At 37.4% G+C, this 21105-nt stretch overlaps 1 protein-coding gene across 1 annotated transcript; it reads left to right on the top strand.

Moving 5' to 3' along the window:
* The first annotated feature begins 3130 nt into the window (after positions 1 to 3130).
* On the top strand, positions 3131 to 19106 carry cep78 (centrosomal protein 78). Its single transcript, XM_023264452.3, has 16 exons — positions 3131 to 3264; positions 4725 to 4993; positions 5136 to 5311; positions 6091 to 6163; positions 6278 to 6381; positions 6537 to 6711; positions 6829 to 6942; positions 7277 to 7341; positions 7488 to 7590; positions 8478 to 8595; positions 8924 to 8966; positions 9327 to 9470; positions 9601 to 9678; positions 9916 to 10097; positions 13953 to 14115; positions 14639 to 19106. The coding sequence occupies exons 2-16, from the start codon at positions 4732 to 4734 to the stop codon at positions 15239 to 15241; spliced, it is 2403 nt and encodes an 800-aa protein (XP_023120220.2). The 5' UTR covers positions 3131 to 3264; positions 4725 to 4731; the 3' UTR covers positions 15242 to 19106.
* The last annotated feature ends 1999 nt before the right edge of the window (positions 19107 to 21105 follow it).

Genomic DNA, 21105 nt, shown 5'->3' with positions numbered 1-21105 from the left:
AAGCTGTCATTACTCTTACAAATGATTTGCAAATGCATTTGGGGCAAATCTAAGTTCCAAGGGGAGCTGATTCCAGCAGCAGGCAGCCTAATGACTAAACAACATTTCACCATATCTGGTCTGAACTCTGGGCACCACTAACTGAGCAGTCCCGGAAAATCCTAAAGAGCTTCCAGGCTTGTGCTCAGCAAACATATATCCGATATATTTTGGCCCTAGACCAATCTGAGACTTACATACAGTAAGTAGGGCCTTAAATTTAATTCTATGTTGAACAGAAAGCCAGTATGGGGATCTAAGAAACGGAGTAATGTGTTCTCTCTTTTTGTTTTGGTATTTGTCAGTATTCTAGCATTGCCAATGAGCCAAATTGTGGTCAGATGCATCTTCTTAGCTTTAATTATCCATGAGGTTCGTCCAGAGTGGAGTCTGCTTGTGTGGTTGGCAAACACTTGTGAATGTATGTAAGTTCCCACAATTCACATTGCATGTCAGCGCAAAAAATTAAGTCCAGTGAATTTTCTGTTGAACTCCACAATGAAAGTTTGCCAAGGTGTTGATCAGGGCAAAGGGATGATACCATGTGTAAAGCTTTGAGTGTACACACAGGAGCACAATGAACTAAATAATTGCTAACTGGAAGCGGTTTGGACTGTCGAAGGAAGGCCTTAGTCAGAGAAATGACCAAGTAACCAACAGTAACTGAGCAGAGCTTCAGAAATCCTCTGCAGAGATGGGAGAGGGCAGGATGGATCTCACCAGCAGTCCATCAGTCATGGCTTTACAATAGAAGTCACTCGTCAGCCCAAATTTGGGGTTTGGAATTCGCAGCATTTCAGAGACTGTGACAGCATAAGGAAAACGAGTACCTGGTCAGATGAATCAAAATTTTCACATTTTGCAAACATTGCATTTGGCAGACATCAAGCATTTTTCATCCTCATCATATGGGTAACAACATCCCTACACAGAAACATGGACCTCAAGGGTAGGGCACTTTAAAGGGCTCTGGGGGCCCTCTGGTGGCACAAGGGGCCCTTAGCTGGCAATCAATCCCCCACATCACCAACCTACACACAATGAAGGAACGGCACATTAATAATTAGGATGTATTTTTGCCATAGTAACATGGAGGATGGTTTCCCCTCTAATTTCAACTCTCAAATCACCAATGGCTCATAACATTCAGTCAGCAATATTGTGGGGTCAAATTTCCAACCCAGACCCTACAAAATGATCAAATGAAACCCCAGAGACTCTGGTATTATATTGTTATTAAAGGAACTTGTGCAAAGTACTGAATTAAGAGTCTGGAATTACTTTTTTCTTTTTCAGTCAACAGTGGCAACAAAATAAACTAAGTACAGTTTTGAGTTGAATATTCCTTAAAGCCCACAGCTTGCTGGTTAGCAAATATTTGGGTGAAATGAACCACTGAAAAAAAGGTTCGTATTTTGAGTTTAACAAATCTTTAAAACAGTAAATTGTGCTTTGGGTGGGATAAATTATAAAAACCATAACTGTTTGTTTTAAAATGCTATCTGGGTGGAGTAACCCTTTAAACCTATAAATATTTTTTGAAAAAGTAATATTATGGGTGGAACAAACCATTAAAGCTTTGAGCTGTATTTTGGGTGAAATAAACCATTTCAACTCTGTAGTATTTTGGGTGGCGCAATCCTTCAAAACTCTAAGTCACTCACTCTGATCAATCCAACCATCCAACTGAGGATTACATTTTTCTTTTCTACTCAATGGACACAGGCAACAAAAAGAATCATGCACACTCTGGAGTGGTTAGAAAATGCTATTTGGGTGGAATAAATTATTTAAACTATAAGTAAAATTTTCAGCAGAACAAACCTTTAAAACTGTGAGGTTTGTTTTAGGTGAAATAAATTTTTAAAACCATAACTTGTTAGTGAGAAAGTGCTATCTGGATGGTCTAAACCATTGCAACTCGAAATGATTGGATAGAAACTAATATTTTGTGTGGGATAAACCACGAACACTATAAGCTATATTTTGTGTGGAATAAATTATTAAAACTATAAGCTGTGTTTCTTGCGGAAAACGGTAAAACTCCCTGAAAAGTATCAAGACTTGGATAGAAAGTAATGGTTTGGTAGGAACAAACCACCAAACTATAAGCTATATTTTGTGAGGAATAAACCACACATTAAAACTATAAGCTGTAGTTTGGGTGGAATAAACCATTGAAACTTTCTGAAAGCTATCAGTACTTGGTAAAAAAATCTTTTTTTAGTTGGAACAAAACACAAAAAATATAAGCTATATTTTGTGTGGAATAAACCATTAAAACGATAGGCACTATCTTGGGTGTAATAAACCATTAAAACTTTCTGAAAACTATCAAAACTTAGCTTGAAAGTAATGTTTTAGTTGTAACAAACCATTAAAAACTAAGTCTTGAGCAGAATAAACCATTAAAACTATAAACTGTATTTTGGGTTGAAAAAAAACATTAAAACTTTCTGAAAACTATCAAGACTTAGAAAGTAATGTTTTGGTTGGAACAAACCATAAAAATTATAAGTCTAACCTATATACTGGGCAGAATAAACTATTAAAACCAAAAGCTATATTTTGGGTGGAATGAACCATTAAAACTCTCTGTAGGATTTTGGGTGAAAAAACCCCATTAAAACTGTCAGTAGTATTTTGTACTAGTAGTAGCAATGTGGAATAAACCATTTGAACTCTCTGTAGGATTTTGGGTGAAAATAAAAACATTAAAACTCTCAGTAGTGTTTTGCTGTAGTAGTAATGTGGAATAAACCATTTGAACTCTGTAGGATTTTGGGTGAAAATAAAAGCATTAAAACTCTCAGTAGTATTTTGTAGTAGTAGTAGTTGTAATGCGGAATAAACCAATTTAACTCTATAACATTTTCAGTGAAGCAGTCCTTTAAAACTATGAGTCGCTTACTTTAACCATTATCCAGTAAGGGTCTGAAAAGTGCGGTCCTGGTACTGCTGTCCGGAAACTGCAGCGTCCTCTGCTACAGACATATAATATTTATTTTAAGCACAGACTGTCCTATGTGCGTGAGGAAATACATGAATACCTCCCCGTCAATAGGAGGCAGCAGGCCTGGATGGAGCCGCAGTGGGCGAGGCTTTGCCGGCACGACAGCGCCACTTTTGAGCGCTCGTTTACATTGTCAACAACAGCAGCAGAAGTTGTGAGACTGCAGTCAAGCGTCACAAAACAGTTCTTCGATGACCAGTTATATGTGGAAGGTACGCTGTATTGTTTTAATTTGACTAAATGTGATTTCAGAACGCATGAAAATCCAACTAGAAGTGACCGTTTCAGGACTTGTTAGCAGCCCAGAGCTCTCCTTCACAACGGTCGGTTGCTGGGAGCCGAGCTTAGCCTGCTAACAGCACTGGCTCAACTACAGCTAACAAGTGCTATAGTGCAAACAAAACCAGCTCGTCGCTCTTTTAAAACATGTCTCCAAAGGGATAAAAACAGTTTGAACTCTCCAGACATAGACCCAGAAGTGGAGCTTCAGTTTGAACTTGATTTCCAGTCAATCTGTCAGCCTGTTTAGCTAGGCTACGTCAGGTCAACGTTCAGGGGTTAACTTACACTGAAATCTGTCTACTGTCGAATATTTTATTACTTTTGGATTATCAGTAGAAGAAATGCAGTTTGTGGTTTGACCATGTATTGACAGCTCAGACGCTGGGTTTACAGACAGAACTGCTCACTAAAGGCTACTAATTCTTAATATCAAAGCTCTCAAAATATGCGAACCCCTACCTTGCTCATAGTACAGTTAGTTTAGTTATTAGATGACACTTGTTTGATTGTGTCACCCAGATTTAATAATGTTGGCTCAGCAAGACATTTACTGTTATGATAACAAAAAAACTTTGCAAGTGGCAGTACATTGTAGATAAAATTTGTGATGAAGAGATGGAATCTAACGCTTCACAAAATCCTAAAAGCTGGATAAGATATTATCTAACCTGTGACCAAATATGTCTTAAATCTTAGTTGTTAAATTACCATACAAAAGACCCCAAAGTCCCTGTATATTGTAGATCACTTGTGATGACAAATGGTCTGCACTTGTATAGTACTTTTCTATCTTTGCAGTACTACAAGTGCTTTACATTGTTTCTCATTTAACCTTTCTCAAACGCTGACCACCAGTTCTTATTGTCAGAGCTATCATAATATGCCAACCCCTATCTGATAATACAGACCCATTTTAGTTATTAGATGACACCTGTTTGATTGTGTGACCCACAAATTATATCAAATTATACTACATGCTACTACTGTTATGTCCAGGGAAAAAACAAAAAACATTGGAAGGGAAAGTATCCGTCATTTGTAATAAAGTGACAGAATCTGACAGTTCAGAAATTGTTTAAAGTTGGATATAAAGGTTTGAGACCTATGGCCAAATACGTCTTAAATATCAATAGTTAGTCTACTGTACATAACCCCAAGCTTTTATTTTCTGTCTGATTGGTTCTAAAATTGCTTTTCAGTATTTCTCATATAACTATTGTGTTACACACACTAATAGTAGTGGAAGTAACATTGGATGCCCAAGGACACTGGTATTATTTAATTTCCCCATCAGTACCAGAAAAATAGATAAGAATCCAGTGCCTTGTTGAAATTGAATTATTCTAACAACTGAAAATTGAGGTTAATAGCTTGTTTTCTTTCTTTCTAGGTCAGAGATGGTTCAAGACAGTGCCCACATTCGGCGGCAGGGTGCCCTGGACTTCACGGCTTACTATGATTTTGCCTGTGCCAGGCAGGAATCAGTCCCTCTACCTGCTGTTAAGATGAACCTTGACAAAGGGATGCTGGACTTTAATGGAGACAAGCTCAAACTGACTGACTGGCCACCTATTCTCAGTTCTATATCCATCAACAAACACTTGCATCACATTGCAATAAGTAGCACATATCAAGCTAGTCTGGGTTCTGGAGATGCAGGTAAGTCAGAAAATAAAGCTGCTACAACAAGTGAAAAGGAAATAGTTTATACTGTCTTAATGATCTATTTTTAAAAAATCTGAAACTTGAATGATCTGTCACTTTTGCATATATGCAATAATCAAATTTCCACACTTTGTAGATAGAAGATATTTTAAATCTAGCTTCAGGAGGAGGATCCCAGCTATCCGCTCTAAGGACATGACTTTAAAACTGTGCAAGGCCCTGAGAGATTGTCTGATAGTCTCCTCCAGCCTCAAGACTCTGCAGCTTAATGGACTTCCCCTGAGAGAAAGGGACCTCATTATACTGACAAAGGTAAAAACAGTCACAGGATATGTTTTACAGTGTAAACAATGAAGTTGTAGCTATTTTATATTGTTTTCTTTACACCTACACATGAACTGACAGAATAATACACATATCTGCATTTATTCCTCACTTTTCTTTCACGGCATGGCTAAAGTTAAATCAGTGTTACTAAACAACGGAAGGACATTCTTCAGAAATACATCTAACTAACGTTCAAACAAAAATTAAGTTTAAATGCATGATGATTTAAATAATACTCTGGCAAATATCCGTTTCTGTATTTCAGTAAGGTTACATTCTTACATTCAAACAAAATATGATACGCAAAGTACCAAAGTTGGCAAATCCTTTGTTTTTTGTCAAAGTTTTTGTATTTTGCATTGACTGAAAATTATAGTGTTGTGTAAAATTACAACTGACCTGCCTGTCCTTTTGTTTTTTATTCAGCATATCCTTCCCCAGCCTTATTTAAGTCCTGCAAAAAAATCAAATAATGTCATCCTTTTGAGCTCACCTTGCCACTGATATTTTAGTGTTTGTTTCCACCAGTTAATGTTGTTACATTCTTGTGTTAGCCAGAAACAGACTTAAGTAAACTCTATTATTAGAAACAATGTCTGAGGTTTAAATGTTGAGAAATAATACTTACTGTTAACTGTAAACTGCTCAATACTGTCATCTAGAAAACATCATCCCTGTTGTGGGATATAAAACCTGGTAAACATGTAACCACCCAACTATCCTGTTTAACACTGAACAGAGTAACAATATGTACTCTATCCCAGGGCTTGTCCAAAAGCACTTCCTTGGAAAACCTGTCTCTGGCTAACTGTCCGATCACAGATGAGGGCTTAGAGGGTATGTATATTCACTGTGTTATAATATCTTTTGATTGTTCAGAAAAAAAAAAAAAAAACTTCTCAAGATCATTCTGTAGGCCTTTGTAGTAACTATTATTTATATATGTTTCAGTTATTTGCCAAAGTGTCAAGTATTCTACAAGCATCAGGTCAATAGATTTCACAGGATGCAGCCTTACCTGGAGAGGGGCAGAGCATATGGCCAACATCATCAAGGTGTGACATCTGATTTTCAGGACTTCACCTGGCTTAATGCATTTAATGTGTAATTGACTCTTATCTACTGTAACTGTAAACCCAGTTCCTATTTAAAAATGTACTTGTATTCAAGATAATACACATTTGTATAACAATGCACTTTTTTCCCTCAGCATCAAGGAATGCAGAGGCATGGCACAGCATGGGCAGAGTCTTTAAGGTATCGACAGCCACAGTTTGAGGGAATGGGAGGTCTCCGCCGGGTCACCCTTAACTGTAACACTTTGATTGGGGACCGGGGTGCTGCTGCCCTTGCACGTGAACTGTCTGAAGACCTCTGGGTTAAAGGTTAGTAAATTTGTCTTTGTGTGGGAATAATACAATGAGAAAATAAAATTAAAGGAATTTTTGTCAGGTTTCATGTTTTGTTGTTTCTTTTTTTTTTTTTTGGAATTTGCTGAACAGCTGTGGATCTCCAGAAATGTGGTCTGTCCAATGATGGAGCTCGTCGCTTGCTGGAGTCCTTGAAAACTAATTCTTCTTTGTGTGTGCTGGATATCCGTAGTAACCCCTTAGTTGGTAAGAAGAACTCAATCAAAGTTAGAACATATTATGGATTTGTTAAAACTGCATACAGGTTGGGCTAATATGATTAATTACTGGTATGTTGCTTGTTCCACACACTATTTTTATATTTTGGAAACCATCAGTGTTCCAACCTCCAGGAACAGCCAGTCCGTTGTGAGATTTTTATTTAGCCATTTAACAGTGGCATAGTAATTCTAATCAAGTTTTGAGTATGTAGTATTTTCATACAGGAAAAATATAAACGATGTAATTGTTAATAGTGTAGTCGTTCAGAAAATCTTAAAACAAACGTAGATCTCTAGAAATCCTTTTTATTTCTTCACAGATAAGGTCCTTATTAAAACTGTAATAGAGAAGGTGCTGATGAATGCTGATGGACAATCACCAGAGGTAAGTGGCTGGAGCTAATGTTACTATTCAAAATCTAAGATAAAGATCATTCACGTCTTTAGTGAATGATGGATATATTTGCATGCATGTTTTTACTTGTTGCCAGCTGTGCCCATGGTTTGTGTCTCTCTTATGCTGTACTGTAGTACTGCTGGATCAAGCCTGCAACCACAGAGCCATCAAAAACTTCTGGACCAAAGAGAAGAGCACTGGCCAGTACATTACGAGGAAAAGCTGCATTTAGGATAGGTATATGCATACATGTTTCTTGTTTCTCACATAACAAACCTGTGAAAAATACATTGAATCATTTGTCTATTGACAAATTTGGGTTATTGTTTATAGCTGTAAAGAGTAATTTTCAGATGCTGGCCTAAAGTGTCTTTGTTGCCCTTGTTGATACTGCCAAAGTGCCAAACTGGCTTGTTAGATATAGACGAATTGCAAAGCTTCAGTAATGCCTGTGTGTAAAAGCAACGACAACTCCAGTGTTGGATTTCTTTGAATCTGTTTGAAATAGCATCTTTTATATCATAATCATATTGTCTCTTTATCCCTTGTCATCTTTTGGTTTTAAAGTAATCTTGAAACACTGTAAGACCTGAATGGCTTTTCATCCTGTACTCATTTTAATAACCCTGCTGACAAGTACAAAAAGAGAATTATGTACTTGGTGTTGAAGTATTTAATATTTAATTGGATTGGATTGAATTAGATGTCTTTGCATTTATTCATATATTGAAATTCCTCAAAGATCCACCTGAAGTCTTTTTCAACTGGAAATTATCAGTCTTTATATTGTTTTGCTGTGATTTTTACCCTGCTGTTCAGATTCAATGTAATGACACAATTTTTCACTTTCTTGTAACCAGTAATTCAAGCATTAATCAGCTTCTGGAAAGCCTTGTATCCTGATGACCATTACATTGAATAACCGTACATTCCACAAAGCCAGGATCATTGACCTTCCATCAGATTAAGTATGTTCAATAACACCTTGAAGATTTTGTATCCATGACTCTGAGTCCTTGTTCAAAAGCAGCGACCTGTTACCAGTACTTCCAGAAAACCTTCCTGTGGCTTAAAGCTCTCTGACTGTGATGTTCCAGTTCTTAATATGACTCTCTCTGGTGCAGCTACTCATAAAGGAGCATCTTCTGGAGGACGGACTTCAGGTGCTGCTCAGATACAGAAGGCCTATTCACGCTCCTGTTATGTGCCTTGGCGTGCTGCTGCACGAGCTGGACGCCAGAGGTGAGGAAATATTAGTGAACCACTTTAAATCTTTTAAAGAAACTGTTTGCCATTTATCAACTTTCGATAAGCAGTTTCTTATCCAGATCCACTCAGATTCAGATCAAAAAGCTTATTCATTCAAATTGTATTTTTTCTTGTGGAACATGATGGAAAAGTTGGTGTTTAGTTTTTGAGTACATTTATGGATCATGTCTCCTCAACCAACCAGAATGGAAAATTACTCTAAGTGTTAAGTAAAACATTTACATTTCCAAGCTTTAGAAAAGCCTTCATTGGGTATTACAGTGATGTGGAAACTGATATTTGTTGGATTCCTTGGTTGTAGAGGTCTGCCACCTGGAGTTACTGTGATTGACCAAAGCTTTCAGGTAAGGTTTTTTTTATGTTTCAATTCAGTTTAGCCCAATTTAATTTATATAGTACCAAATTCATAACAGCTATATTCTCAAAGCACTTCACATAATCAGGTGATAACCTTACAAAATTTGACAGAGAAACCCAATCAATCAAAAGTTTCCTTTAGATTCCTTTTAAGCAAGCAGTTGGCAACAGTGTGTTACTACATTGAAAATTACTTATTTTTGTAATTTTTTTGTTTTTACCAAGAGACAATTCAGACCCCTGTTAAGAACATTCATCTTATGAAATTTGTTAAATCAACTGCAACGTTGTTTTCACCCACATCTCCTCCCCTACTGTTGAATATATATGTATATCTGTTTTTTAAGGGAGCAGCTATTGTGAAGGTCACTATGGAGTCTGATTCAGAGGAAGAGGAGGAGGAGGAAGAGGTGGTGGTGGAAGTGGAGCAGAGACCATCTTCTCTCAGTCTTCAAGACAGCGTCACTGGACGGCAGTTTGAACGCTTGCAGGTCCGTTACATTAAGTTGAAGTAATTGCTTCCATGGATCTTTAAAGTTTTGTTGCTCCAAAATGCTTGGAACCTAAACAGTTGATTGAGAAGCACTTCACGTTGTTTTTGTTCTTATGCATGTCCTATAGATGGAGCTAAAAGAGTGTCGTCTGAGGCTGGCAGAAGAGCGCAGGGCCAGATTAAAAGCTGAGTCGAGGCTCATGGAGGTAATTGTAATCTCATAACTACTTAAATTTGATTTTAATATCCTCATCTATTTTTTGGTTGTTCCTTTAACTACACGTTTCCTACTCAGCCATCACCAGTTTGAATTTTATTGAATAGGGCTGACATAGTTGCATTTGAAACTTGTATTAAGTTCACACAATTACTTTTCTAAATGAATCAACAAGAGATTATTTTAAACTATCCCATTATTCTGTCATTTTCCTATTTCCATTTAGTATGAATTAGAAAATGCCCGACTCCGTGATGCCAACCACTCCCTGTCGGAGGCGCTAGCGGCCACTGGTTCAGTATCAGCACCACCTGCTTTCAGTGCTCTTGAAGATGACGCAGTGCTCGAGAGCATCGAGAGCTCTTTCACTAAGTTTCATGCCTTCCTGGATCTCCTCAAGGATGCCGGGTGGGTATTCTTAAAACTGGTCAGTACATCATGTCTCTTTGGACTTGGTCCCTGCCATGTTGGCTCTACATCTAGAAAATTTAATGAGAGTTTATTTTTAACTATAGACCTTTCAGTTTCATTATGCATCTGTGGTCATTCAGTTTCTTATCGGTAGATTCACATTGGCTTATATGACCTGATGTCTAGTTACCCACCCAGTTTCCTTCTCATCGAATCCCCATAAAAATAGGTTTCATTTAATTACACAATTTCCCTTTGTTATGTGTTAATTTTACCTAATTCAATTTTCAGCTTAAAATTTCAATAATTATTCATTATCAATAATCAATCTACTCATTATTTTTGAAGTTATATGTTTACAAGGTTCAAGCCCAAAACAATACTTTAAGAAGTGACTATTTTGTCAAGCAGCAACCAAAAACTGCCAAAAGTACCTAAATTACAGTACTTTTATCACTTTGAAGAAGCAATAAATGTTTGATAAATGTTTTATTACAAAGATTGTCAATCTGCCTTGTCAAATAAGCAAATATAAGCAGCAGCTGTCTGGAACGCTCTGTCACCCATTGTTATCAGTTTTGATGTTGGAGTGAACAGAAGGTTGGTATTGGTGGATCGAAGTTTGAAGTATGATAAATCAAAAAATTCTTTTAGCAGTTTTTTTTGTTGGTGCAACCATAGATGAATTTCAGAAGTGTCATTGCAATTTCTCTCTTAGAAGAGAGTGATATAGGAGAGGTAAATCTCTTCTAAAGGTGATGCATAATGAATTCTTCCATATATGGTGCATTGCATGTTTTTCTGTAGTTGTTGTCCGTCATACTGCGTGATTACAAGAATGCATGAAGATCAGCTGGAATCAGGATCAAAGATATCCTCCCATCTGACTCTGGATAAACAAATGCAAACTGACGTATAACTAACATATTATGACAGCTTTCTGTTTCATTTTGAGCTGCCCACTAACAACACGTCTGTTTATTTTTGTTCACTTCATTTCCAGTATTTGGTACCCTGAGACTGCCCCCAGAGTTTCATTTTGACAGGATGAGTTCATTGACTGAACTTTCACTTTACTTTATAATGTTTTATGTTTGTTAGATATTTCATATTTACATTTGTTTTAATTTATCTCTTTGATGTTTTATGAATCAACAGGAAGTCATGGGGCTGGATCTAATTTTGCAGTCATCTTTGTGGTCATAAGCTGTTTGCATCAAAGTTAAAACAAATAAAGGCTTGAAATATTTCAGTTTATATGTACTGAAATCTATAGATTTTTTTTCACTTTGAGAAGCGTTTAATGAAAAATATTGAACCTGTTCCACCATATTCTAATTATATGAGAGGCACCTGTATGTTTGAACTTCATACTTTTAGAAAAAAACAGCATACTACGAGTTATGTGATGTGGTTTGGGGAAGGCTTTTCCCCCAATTGAACACCAGTCTTTGTCCGAAAACATCAGTGTGCAAAAGACACAGTTTGCTACCAAAATCACAAAACATCTTTTGCATTCACTTTCCTTCACAGTTTTACATCTATTATAAGCTCTCAATGGTCATGAGGTAAAAATTTACTGCAATGAAAACAGATCATATTTATGAGACTCACCAATTAACAATGTTGTTTTAACGAAACATTAACAGAAGGTGAAATTTCAGTTTCCAGCTGTTTGTAGGACACCTTCCTCTAAATTTATTAAAAACCTGTCTTTAATAAGGTCATCAGACCTCAGCAGGACCTATATGAGTGTCTCCAAAGAGAAGGAAAGCGTTGCACTCAAGTTGAAGTTAGATTATCTTCAAACATGGACACAATTAGAACTAGGCTATTAATTGGGCAATTTGATGAGCTGCTCTTAGATTGGATTCAGTCTTTTGTTGAATAGTGGATTACCATGCATTATACATTCCACAATATACAGCTCAGTCTCTTATGAATCAGGCATTTCGCATGTAAACTGTGGCTCTCTGCATCACTTTGATGAGCATGAATGAATGAAGCTGTGAGTAACATTAATGGAAAAGTAACCTGTGTCTGAATGCCTGTGTAAGCCAGCAGTGTTGCATATCCCATGTCTAAAATGGGCTTATTTTATCATAAAGATGTTTGCAGTTTTCACTTCAATTAAGTTGTTTTTCTGAATGAAAAAAATATGCCACAAATATTAGAACTCCCAGATTATTATGAACCTTTTAGTGGACATTTTGAAGATATGGTCTAGATACCTTTTGTATTAAGCCTGCATTATGTGGACCCTCCCTGCCTGCAGGCTTCGGCAGGAGGAACCGGCTGAGAGTGTAGGAAGGACTGTTACAATTATATGAGGAGAGTCTGCTATGTGCGATAACATTGTTCAGCATTGCATTGACGATATGACTTGCAATATATAAGCAAATATTTAAGTGTGTATATTACTTGTATAGATCCTGTGTCTTTCCCCTTCAATAGGTATACATAGTATAAACACTGAACAGACCTGAGCCCCCTCCATAAAGGACGTGCTTTCTTTAAACAGATTGCAAATGAATGTCCAGCCTCTTAAACAGATTATTTTAAATCTTACAGATTCCCTTGATTCTTTTAAAATGTTTTCTTCTTGACTTAGCAATAACATCTCTCGACATTTATCTTGTTCTTCTCCATCCTCCCCATTATATGTTTATTTTGCACAAGTCAGTCAGCTCTACTGTAGTTCCTATTGATAAACATGTAGGAAATTAAGTCAAAGCAGAAATAAATCAGAAAAAGTAAAGATCCAAATGAATAAAATTAGATTTTACCAACAGAGCTCATACTGTCAGAGTTAAATTCCTAACTCAGAACCAGGATCCTAATTACTGAGGCAAGGGGTATCTCACAATGAAACAAAAAGCAAAGATCAGATAAGGGGAACATGTAGAAGGATATCCTATATTATCGTAAATGTCACTGTGGCTGACATGGTATAGAAGTGCATTTCCTGTTTTGTGCAAGTGTCAGGTTATTTCTTGTAAATTGTCATTTACATATAGATATGAGCTTGGCTTTCTGTTTCATTTTGAGATGCCTCTTGACAACATATTTGTTTGTCATTTTGGCTTATGGTATTTGGACACCTGATACTGAGTCCCCAGTTTCATTCTGAGAACATGAGGTTTATTGATGGAAACCTCGGTTCTCTTTTGATCATTTGGGCTTTTAATCTATGTCGTAACTTCCTTGTTTACTTTTGTTCTGAATGTATTTCTTTGGTTCTTAATAATAAGTGCGACTCAGAGTCCATAGGCTTGGTCTAATTTTGGTGCCATCTTTGTTACTGCATTTATCTTGTGTTTTAAGTGTCTAGCTCCGTATCAAAGGATATTCTGACAGAATCACCTACTAAAAGTCGATTCTGCAAACAGAGCTTCATTCTGACAGTTTTAAAATAAATACACTGAAGTCAGAATTTCGGCCGTCTAACTAATTCCTAATGTTACTCTCTTTTTTTTTTTATCCCTTTATTCACATTACCTAGTAATGGTAAGATTCACCCTGCAAGCTGACAGGATGGTTCTTTAGGTTTGTTCGTTAAAAACCCCTGGGTTTCTGAATTTTGTGTTTTTGGTGCACTGCTGTTTCAACTTAGAAATGCTAGACCATGGTGTTAACTGCTCATTTTACTCATAATTTGTCTTCCAGCAAATAAAGAACGTGATATAGGCATGTCAGGTGATAAATCACTTCATTTTCACTGGAGAGCATCTTTTACAGTCACCAATTAAGAATACCTCAAATTATTTAAATGTCCACAAATGTATTCCATGAATGAAATGCATGTGCCAAATCTGGATCCTCAGCATTAATGGATTGCATATGTTTCTGTAGCCTAGGTCAGCTGGCTTCAATGGCTGGAATTGACAGGTCAGATTTCCAACCTGTGGGAAGACCTCTGCTCTCCTCGACAGTCGGACCACATTTGGATGGTGCAGCATCTCTGACTCGGGGTGAATTTGTGGATGTTACGGCAAAGACTGATGCAGTGTCTTTGGTGAGTAAATGTAAAGCGATTTCTGGGGGATGTTTCCAAGTGGCAACAGCAGTTTTATTGTGTTATATCGACACAGAGTGTTTCAATTTCATGTTTGCATGTAATTTGTGTGTATGCATACAGCATTAAAACACTCTACGTGATTATATAATACCACAAATGTGGTTGCAATAAATGTAGTGTTGTTGAAGAAAGAAATGTGCTTGAAATACTTCAACTTGGACATTTGAGCTGTAAAACTGCAGAACCACATCAAGTGGAAATTTAGATTAACTTGCCCTAATGTGCCACGGCGTATGCTAGGTTCAAGGATTTATATTTTTGATGATACGAAGTTCCCTTTCACAGAACTCCATGTGTAGAAATGTCACATAATGAAACACGCTGCTAATGTTACTCAGAGAACCTGGTTTATGCAAGTAACCCCAAAGTTTCAGTATTGCTTATATGGTCATGTCTTAAAAACACGAATATCATCATTTGTCCATTACTGCATTTTTCCTTCCAAATTCTGTTTATTCAGGTGAGCAGTGTCCTGTCTGCTCCACTTAGTGGCCCCGTGGTCACCACAACTCCCAGATCTGCATTGTCTGTCAGAGCACCCTTGCATAAAGGCAGGCTTCTAGATGTGACCTTCACTCAGGCTTCAGGAGGTGCAGCAGACCCTGGTGTAGGCAGAGAAGAAGAGCCGGATCAATATTCAAGGCCTGTTACCCAGCATGACTCAGGTTCTGAGCGCAGTTTCCTTAGCCAAAAGTCCTTTGATAATAATTCCTTTGGTAAAACTTTCCAGGCTCAAACAAGCCACCATAAAAGCAACAGCAACTCTCACAGAAGCAACAGTCCCCATGGATACAGCTTCAACAACAGCTGCGCTTACAGTTGTGCTTCGCATAGCAACGGGTCTCATGGCGGTTCGTCTGTAAGTCTTAGTGACATTATAAGTGACAAGGCAGAGTCGGTGGAATCAGTAGGGTCAAGGAACAGGGGAAAGGGAAGGTCAGCGACAGTAAGTCAGTCGGGGTCAGAAGTGTTAGAGAGGAAAGCCGATCCTGGGAGGGGTGTTCTAGAGCAGCTCGGGTCTCTGAGGGTTCTGGGAGGTCAGTCCGATAATGACTCCTTCTGAGCAGCTGACCAGAGAAAAATGAAAACTACTGTGTCTGTTCTCTGTTTTTTTCTTAAAGTTATTTCTGTTACCCAATGATGTTGCTGACTGTACATTTTTTTTACACAAGGATGGACTTATTTTTATCATTTTTGGAAGATGGAACACCAAAATTCTTTGAATTTCAATCCCAGTTATTTCAGTTTCTTTTAAAAAAAAAAAAAAAAAAAAAGAGAGAAGTCAGTTAAAAATGTATGTAAGCCAAAAGAGAGGCAGGTAGTTTGTTTTATTCAGGGATGGAGACAACTGTGTCAAGAAACTGAATGCAATGTATATTTTTCTATGCTTTAAAGCATGGGGATATCTGCAGAATAACACTTTGATTCAGTAAACTGTGATCGTTTCAAAGCTAACCCCTCCTTAATCAAAAATCTGCAAATCAGATTTCTCCCAGTGTGATTCTGATCTGAACTCAAACCAGTATCAAAAAGTTTCAATGTCAAAAAGGAAATTCAATGTCAAAGCCATTTCATGGCTCATGGGAGCTTTAAGTAGAAATTCACACCTTGTTTCATGTGTTTTACACAAAAGTTTTGATATGTTTATTTTTGTCTGTTTTTTATGAAGATGTTATGTTGTAGGATTGTATCATTTTATGTTCCTGTTGGGATACCGTGCTCAGCTCTTAAATTTATATTTTATAATAAACATGTCTGCTGGTTAACACTAAATCAGGTTGTTTTTCAGAAATTTGAAAGTAAAAAAAAGAAAATGATAGAAATGACAAATTATTATGACCCTGGCATTGGAGATTTTCAGAAGATTCTTTAAGATACCATGTTTATGTCAAAAACTTTGAGGCATGTGCAGTAATAAAAGGCAATACAAATATTTACTGGTTATTAAATCAGGCTGTTGTGCCAGCTGACAGAAACCTGAAGAGTGCTGACTGAAAACACAGTGGTTCTTCTCAGCACAGTGTGTTTTGAAGGAATTTCCAGTTCCCTATTGTGCACTATAATTAAGCATTTCTAGCAGCCTGTTATTGGTTCAAATTGTGGACTTGAATCTACTCTACATGTAGACACCTTTTTGTGGGACATGTAAGCTACTTTAGCAGGACTAGTGTCTGTTTTCTATTTTCTTGTCTACAGTTCCTCAAACATCTTCCAAAAGCACGTTGTTTTTTTGTGGGTTTCAGTTGGACATAGTGTTCTTTTGGAATGAGCACTTTCTTCCATTACAAATGTGCACCAAACACCAGTAAAAGCCAAAAGAACATCAGGAGAGAGCAGTGCACAAAAGGTTTCATTTGTGATGTTCTTTCAGTGTTGCCTAAACTTTTATTCGTACATTTGTCTTGAGATTCTTTTTCCTCAGACACCAGCTTCGCAAATGTGTTGTTTTTTTTTTTTTTTATAATAAAGTCACTGATAGAGTGCAGTACAGACATAGTTTGGGATAAAAATACAGTAACTTGCCACATCTGTTTATTTGATTCTCTTTATGTGTAGTTGACATACTGTGTACCTACCAGTAATGTTAAAAATGCACGATATAGGAAATAGGAGTTTCTGTGGAAATAAAGACAGTTCCGTAGCTGTTACATATGGGCTTAAGGGGATACGTCAGGTTTGAACTGCACTGAGAAAAATCAGGTAAAACTCTTTGTTTTAAACATATATTCACTGAATTAGATGATGTGCAATGCTGTGCAAAGTCAGGATGGTTTTTAATTAACTATATTTAAGTGCAGTAAACAAAAAACTAAATCAAATAAATGTTTCATGTGACTTGTGGATATTTTTGTAAGGTACTTGGCAGATTGTTGTTTTTTTTTCCAAGCATTGTCTCAGTAGTTTTGTGGACTTCGGTTGTCTCTGAGTCTTCTGTCTCTGAAATGAATTCCCAGACCGACTCCATGCTGTTGAGGTCAGGACTCTGTGGAGACTGTTGCAGGACTTGTTGCTCTTCTTGCTGCTCAAGATTATGTTTATCACTATGGCTGTGTGTTGGGACTCATTGTCATGCTGCTAAATGAATTTTGGCCCGATCAGATGCCTCCCTGATCTTAGAGCTTGATGGGTGAGTATCTGAAATGTCTTAAAACTTCATGACAACACTTGAACACATCTTACAAATGAAAAGTTCAATTTTTGCTGCTGTAGTCCTGTTGGATCTAGTATGACCAGCAGCTCATAGTGGCTACTTTGACTAATATTTTGGGCAAATTCTGTTAACAGTTTTTAATTTTTTATTTATTTTTTTGCTTTGCTGACTATTAGTCAGAATGAAAATGAAATTGGCAGATTTACGGTAACATTAACTGGACAATGCTGAAGTCATTGTTTTGCAAACCCAGGGTGTGGTTCCTGTAGTGGTTTCCCAGACTGCTATTTCAGAGAAGGACATTTAGCAAATCTATAGGTGTTACTTTTTTTTTTTCCTGCTTCCTGTGTGAGACTGAAACTTGAGTAGGTCTGTATGTACAGCGCTGTGGAAAAGTATTTGCTGATTTCTTCTAGGTTTGCTTGTTTCTCACACCTAAATGTTCCAGATCATCAAACCACCTTTGCAACAACAACTGCAGTTAAATGTTTGTGATAGCTTGTGATGGGCCTTTTACATCACCATGGAGGGATTCTGACCCACTCTTCTCTGCAGAATAGTTTTAATTCAGGCACATTAGATGGTTTTTGAGCATGAACTGTCCTTTGAAGGTCTTGCCACAGCATCTCAATTTGACTCAAGTCCTGACTTTGAGTCAGCCACTCCAGAACCTTCATTTTGTTCTTTTTGAGACATTCAGAGGTGGACTTGTTTGCATACTTTGGGTCATTGTCATTCTGTATAAATCATGTGTGCTTGAGCTTTAGGTCATGAACTGATGGTGGATATTCTCTAGGAAGATTTTCTGATAGAGAGCAGAATTCATGGCTCCATCAGTTATGATAAGTCATCCAGGTCCTGTGGAAGCAAAGCAGCCCCAAACCATCACACTACCACCACCATGTTTCATTGTTGGTATGATGTTCTTCCTGTGGAATGCAACTTTAGCTTTACGCCAGATGTAGCGGACCCGTGTCTTTCAGAAGTTGCACCTTTGAGTCAACAGGGTGTTATCCCAAAAGTCTTGGCGATCATCTTGATATTTTTTTGCAAATCCCAGACAAACCTTTTTGTTGTTTTTGGTCAGGAGTGGTTTTCGGGTGACCTCCTGGATTAGATGTCGACATGCTCTTGGAGAAATGTTGGTAGGCTGGGAAGGTTCATCACTGTTTCATGTTTTCTCCGTTTGTGGATTGCTGGAGTTCCAGAGCCTCAGTAATGGCTTTGTAACCGTTTCCAGATTGATAAATGTCAACTTGTCTGCATCCATTCTTTAGAAAGTGGCATCATGTGCTGCTTTTTGAGACCCTTTAGCCTACTTCACAATGCCAGACAGGTTCTATAAAGATTCAACAAGCCTGGCAGTAATCCTATGTGGGTGTAGCTTTTGAAATCGAACCCAACTGTTAAATGAATTTAGTCATTTGGTAGACTGATAGCTAAGGGAGACATTTGCTTTTTTGAATCAAGCAAGATGGGGCTGGACAGCATTTTCCCCTTCAATAAATGAAATCATCATTTGAAAACAGCATTTTGTTTTCTTGGGTTACCTTTTACGGTATTTTTTCCACAGCACTGTACATTAAAATATGTTCAACTCAGATTTCAGCTCAATACAGAGAAACATTTCGCAGGCAAACCTGAAAAGAACCTTCTGTCATATTTTTGTGTGGTGTCAGACTTTAATAGTAATATGAAAAGAAAATTGATAAGGCCCTGACAGTGCAAAGCAAGGACTTTATCACCGTGTAATAAAAAATGAACTGCTTATGTACTATTTGTGGTATGAATGAGTGTTTCACTATCAGTGTCCTGAGGACACTACGATAAGTAAATTATCAAAGCGCTTCCGCATCTTTCGGTGTTATAGAAGCTTCTACAACAGCAGCTTATTGTTATCACCACAGGACACAGTCCCAGACTCTACTTTGCACTTTCAGTCTCAGCACTGCCAGAGCAAGGTATTAGAAAAACAGTGTGAAAACTGCTGTCATGTTTTATGATCACCACCATAACCACTGCTGCCCAACTATGGCGACTACTGAAGCAGCATTAACAGAGATCTAATTGGTGAGGAAGTGTGAACACAGTGTGACACAGCAAACGAAACACCACATGAAAACTGACATATTTCCACATACTTCATTGAACCATAGCTGCTCTTTTGTGCCAAACCTTCCTCTATCTGGGCCAGGAAAAGATAACTTCTAAGGTCAGCGTGTACACTGAAGAAATTACATTACACGATAGTCATTTTGCAGAAACTTTTGTCCATAGATACTTTTGTTAGTACATTTAGACTCTGTAGGAACAATGGGTAGATGTCAGAGGGGGAAATTAAAGGAGTCACCATTTCAAAAACAAGTCAAAATGTAAACAGATGAGTATGTCAGCAGTCTATACTGGGTGCATTTAAAAGAGGTCTGATTACATCTGCACAGAATGTCATTTCCAAAGGCACCAAGTGGTTTTTAACTGCACGCACACTGGTAAAAATTATAAATAATACAAGGAATAGATCAATCACTGCAAAAAAAAAAATTTATTTTGACAAACAAAATAGGTAATTAAATGCAGCAAAACAGTAGCAGTGATTTTAAAGTGTAAAAGCATAATCATCATCACTAAATATGCATAGTCTAGCTTCTACTCTGTCCAGAGTCACCAGGGCACTGAACTTCAAAATCTGTTGCATATTGAGTGTTCTTTCAGAATTTCAGAAAACAATCCCTCTGATAGCAGTTTTACAACTTGCTGAATTTATAGGTTTATTATAACCCCATGAAAGGAGCTACACAAAAAACAAGCAATTTATTATGAAGAGCAGTGAAAATGCAGCTGTTCTCCATTAGCACAAATGTTCATTTTGATAAAGAGTGCAGTCATTTGTTTTATTAGACAGAACTATGCATACAGTGTTGGTTTACAAAAGTTTTAGACTGGAGTGTGATGACTATCTAGTAGATTATGTCACATAGACTAAGACATCAGTAGCATTTACACGTTTACAGCTGCAAAATCTGTGTAGTCAGATTAAGATTCAGTACAAGAAGCCCCACGTTCTCCTGCATGTCTCTCCTAATGAATCAACATCCAGTAAAGCTGACACTCCACTATTCCAGCTATACTGACATATTAATCTTCAGATAGGCTACTCATGGCCACTGAATCAACCAGCCAAATATCAGAATTTATCATTAGATGACGATAAGCCTTTTGGCAGATAGTAATCATGGCTTCTCATAAAGCACTTGCCTTGTTGGGGCAATCGAAGCTGTCGCTTTATCATTGCATAACACTGGCAGTGGGCCACGGCAGGGCTGACCTGCTGCAGACAAGACCTCAGATTTATTTAACAAACTCATCTCCCCGATGCACCGTGTGCTCTCAGCAAAGGCAAATAATGAGGAGATTCGACAAATGACGTACGTTTGACGTTTAAGCAAACTTCGTTTTTGTTGCCGGTTAGAGGCTGAATCTCAGCCAAACGCAGGGTTACAGAAGATCATTTCAGATGACACAATTCATTTTCCTACTTTGTAGCATGGATATATATTTTTTCAGTGAAAACTACCATTTGCACTGGCTTTCTTGTCTACATGCAGCTATATTTATATGTCATAGTTCAAGTAGAAACCAAACTACAATGTTCATTTCAACCCCAGTACAGCACTATCTTCAGATAAATATACAATGTGGGATCAAGAAGCCATGGATTTCTGCAACTGGCACTCTAAAATATAATATAAATTAATAGAATGATGTGCAATTTAGCC

Source organism: Amphiprion ocellaris, chromosome 6 (assembly GCF_022539595.1).
Source record: "Amphiprion ocellaris isolate individual 3 ecotype Okinawa chromosome 6, ASM2253959v1, whole genome shotgun sequence".
Classification (NCBI taxonomy): domain Eukaryota; kingdom Metazoa; phylum Chordata; class Actinopteri; family Pomacentridae; genus Amphiprion; species Amphiprion ocellaris.
Note: the sequence above shows the minus strand (reverse complement) of the source record. Positions and strands in the feature narration are given on the sequence as shown.

Excerpts from the sequence above, each read along its gene's own strand:
- cep78 (XM_023264452.3), top strand. The coding sequence starts at position 4,732 with ATGGTTCAAGACAGTGCCCACATTCGGCGGCAGGGTGCCCTGGACTTC. Across the intron at positions 5,312-6,090 it reads ACCTCATTATACTGACAAAG|GGCTTGTCCAAAAGCACTTC; the intron begins GTAAAAACAGTC and ends ACTCTATCCCAG. Across the intron at positions 8,967-9,326 it reads TGATTGACCAAAGCTTTCAG|GGAGCAGCTATTGTGAAGGT; the intron begins GTAAGGTTTTTT and ends CTGTTTTTTAAG.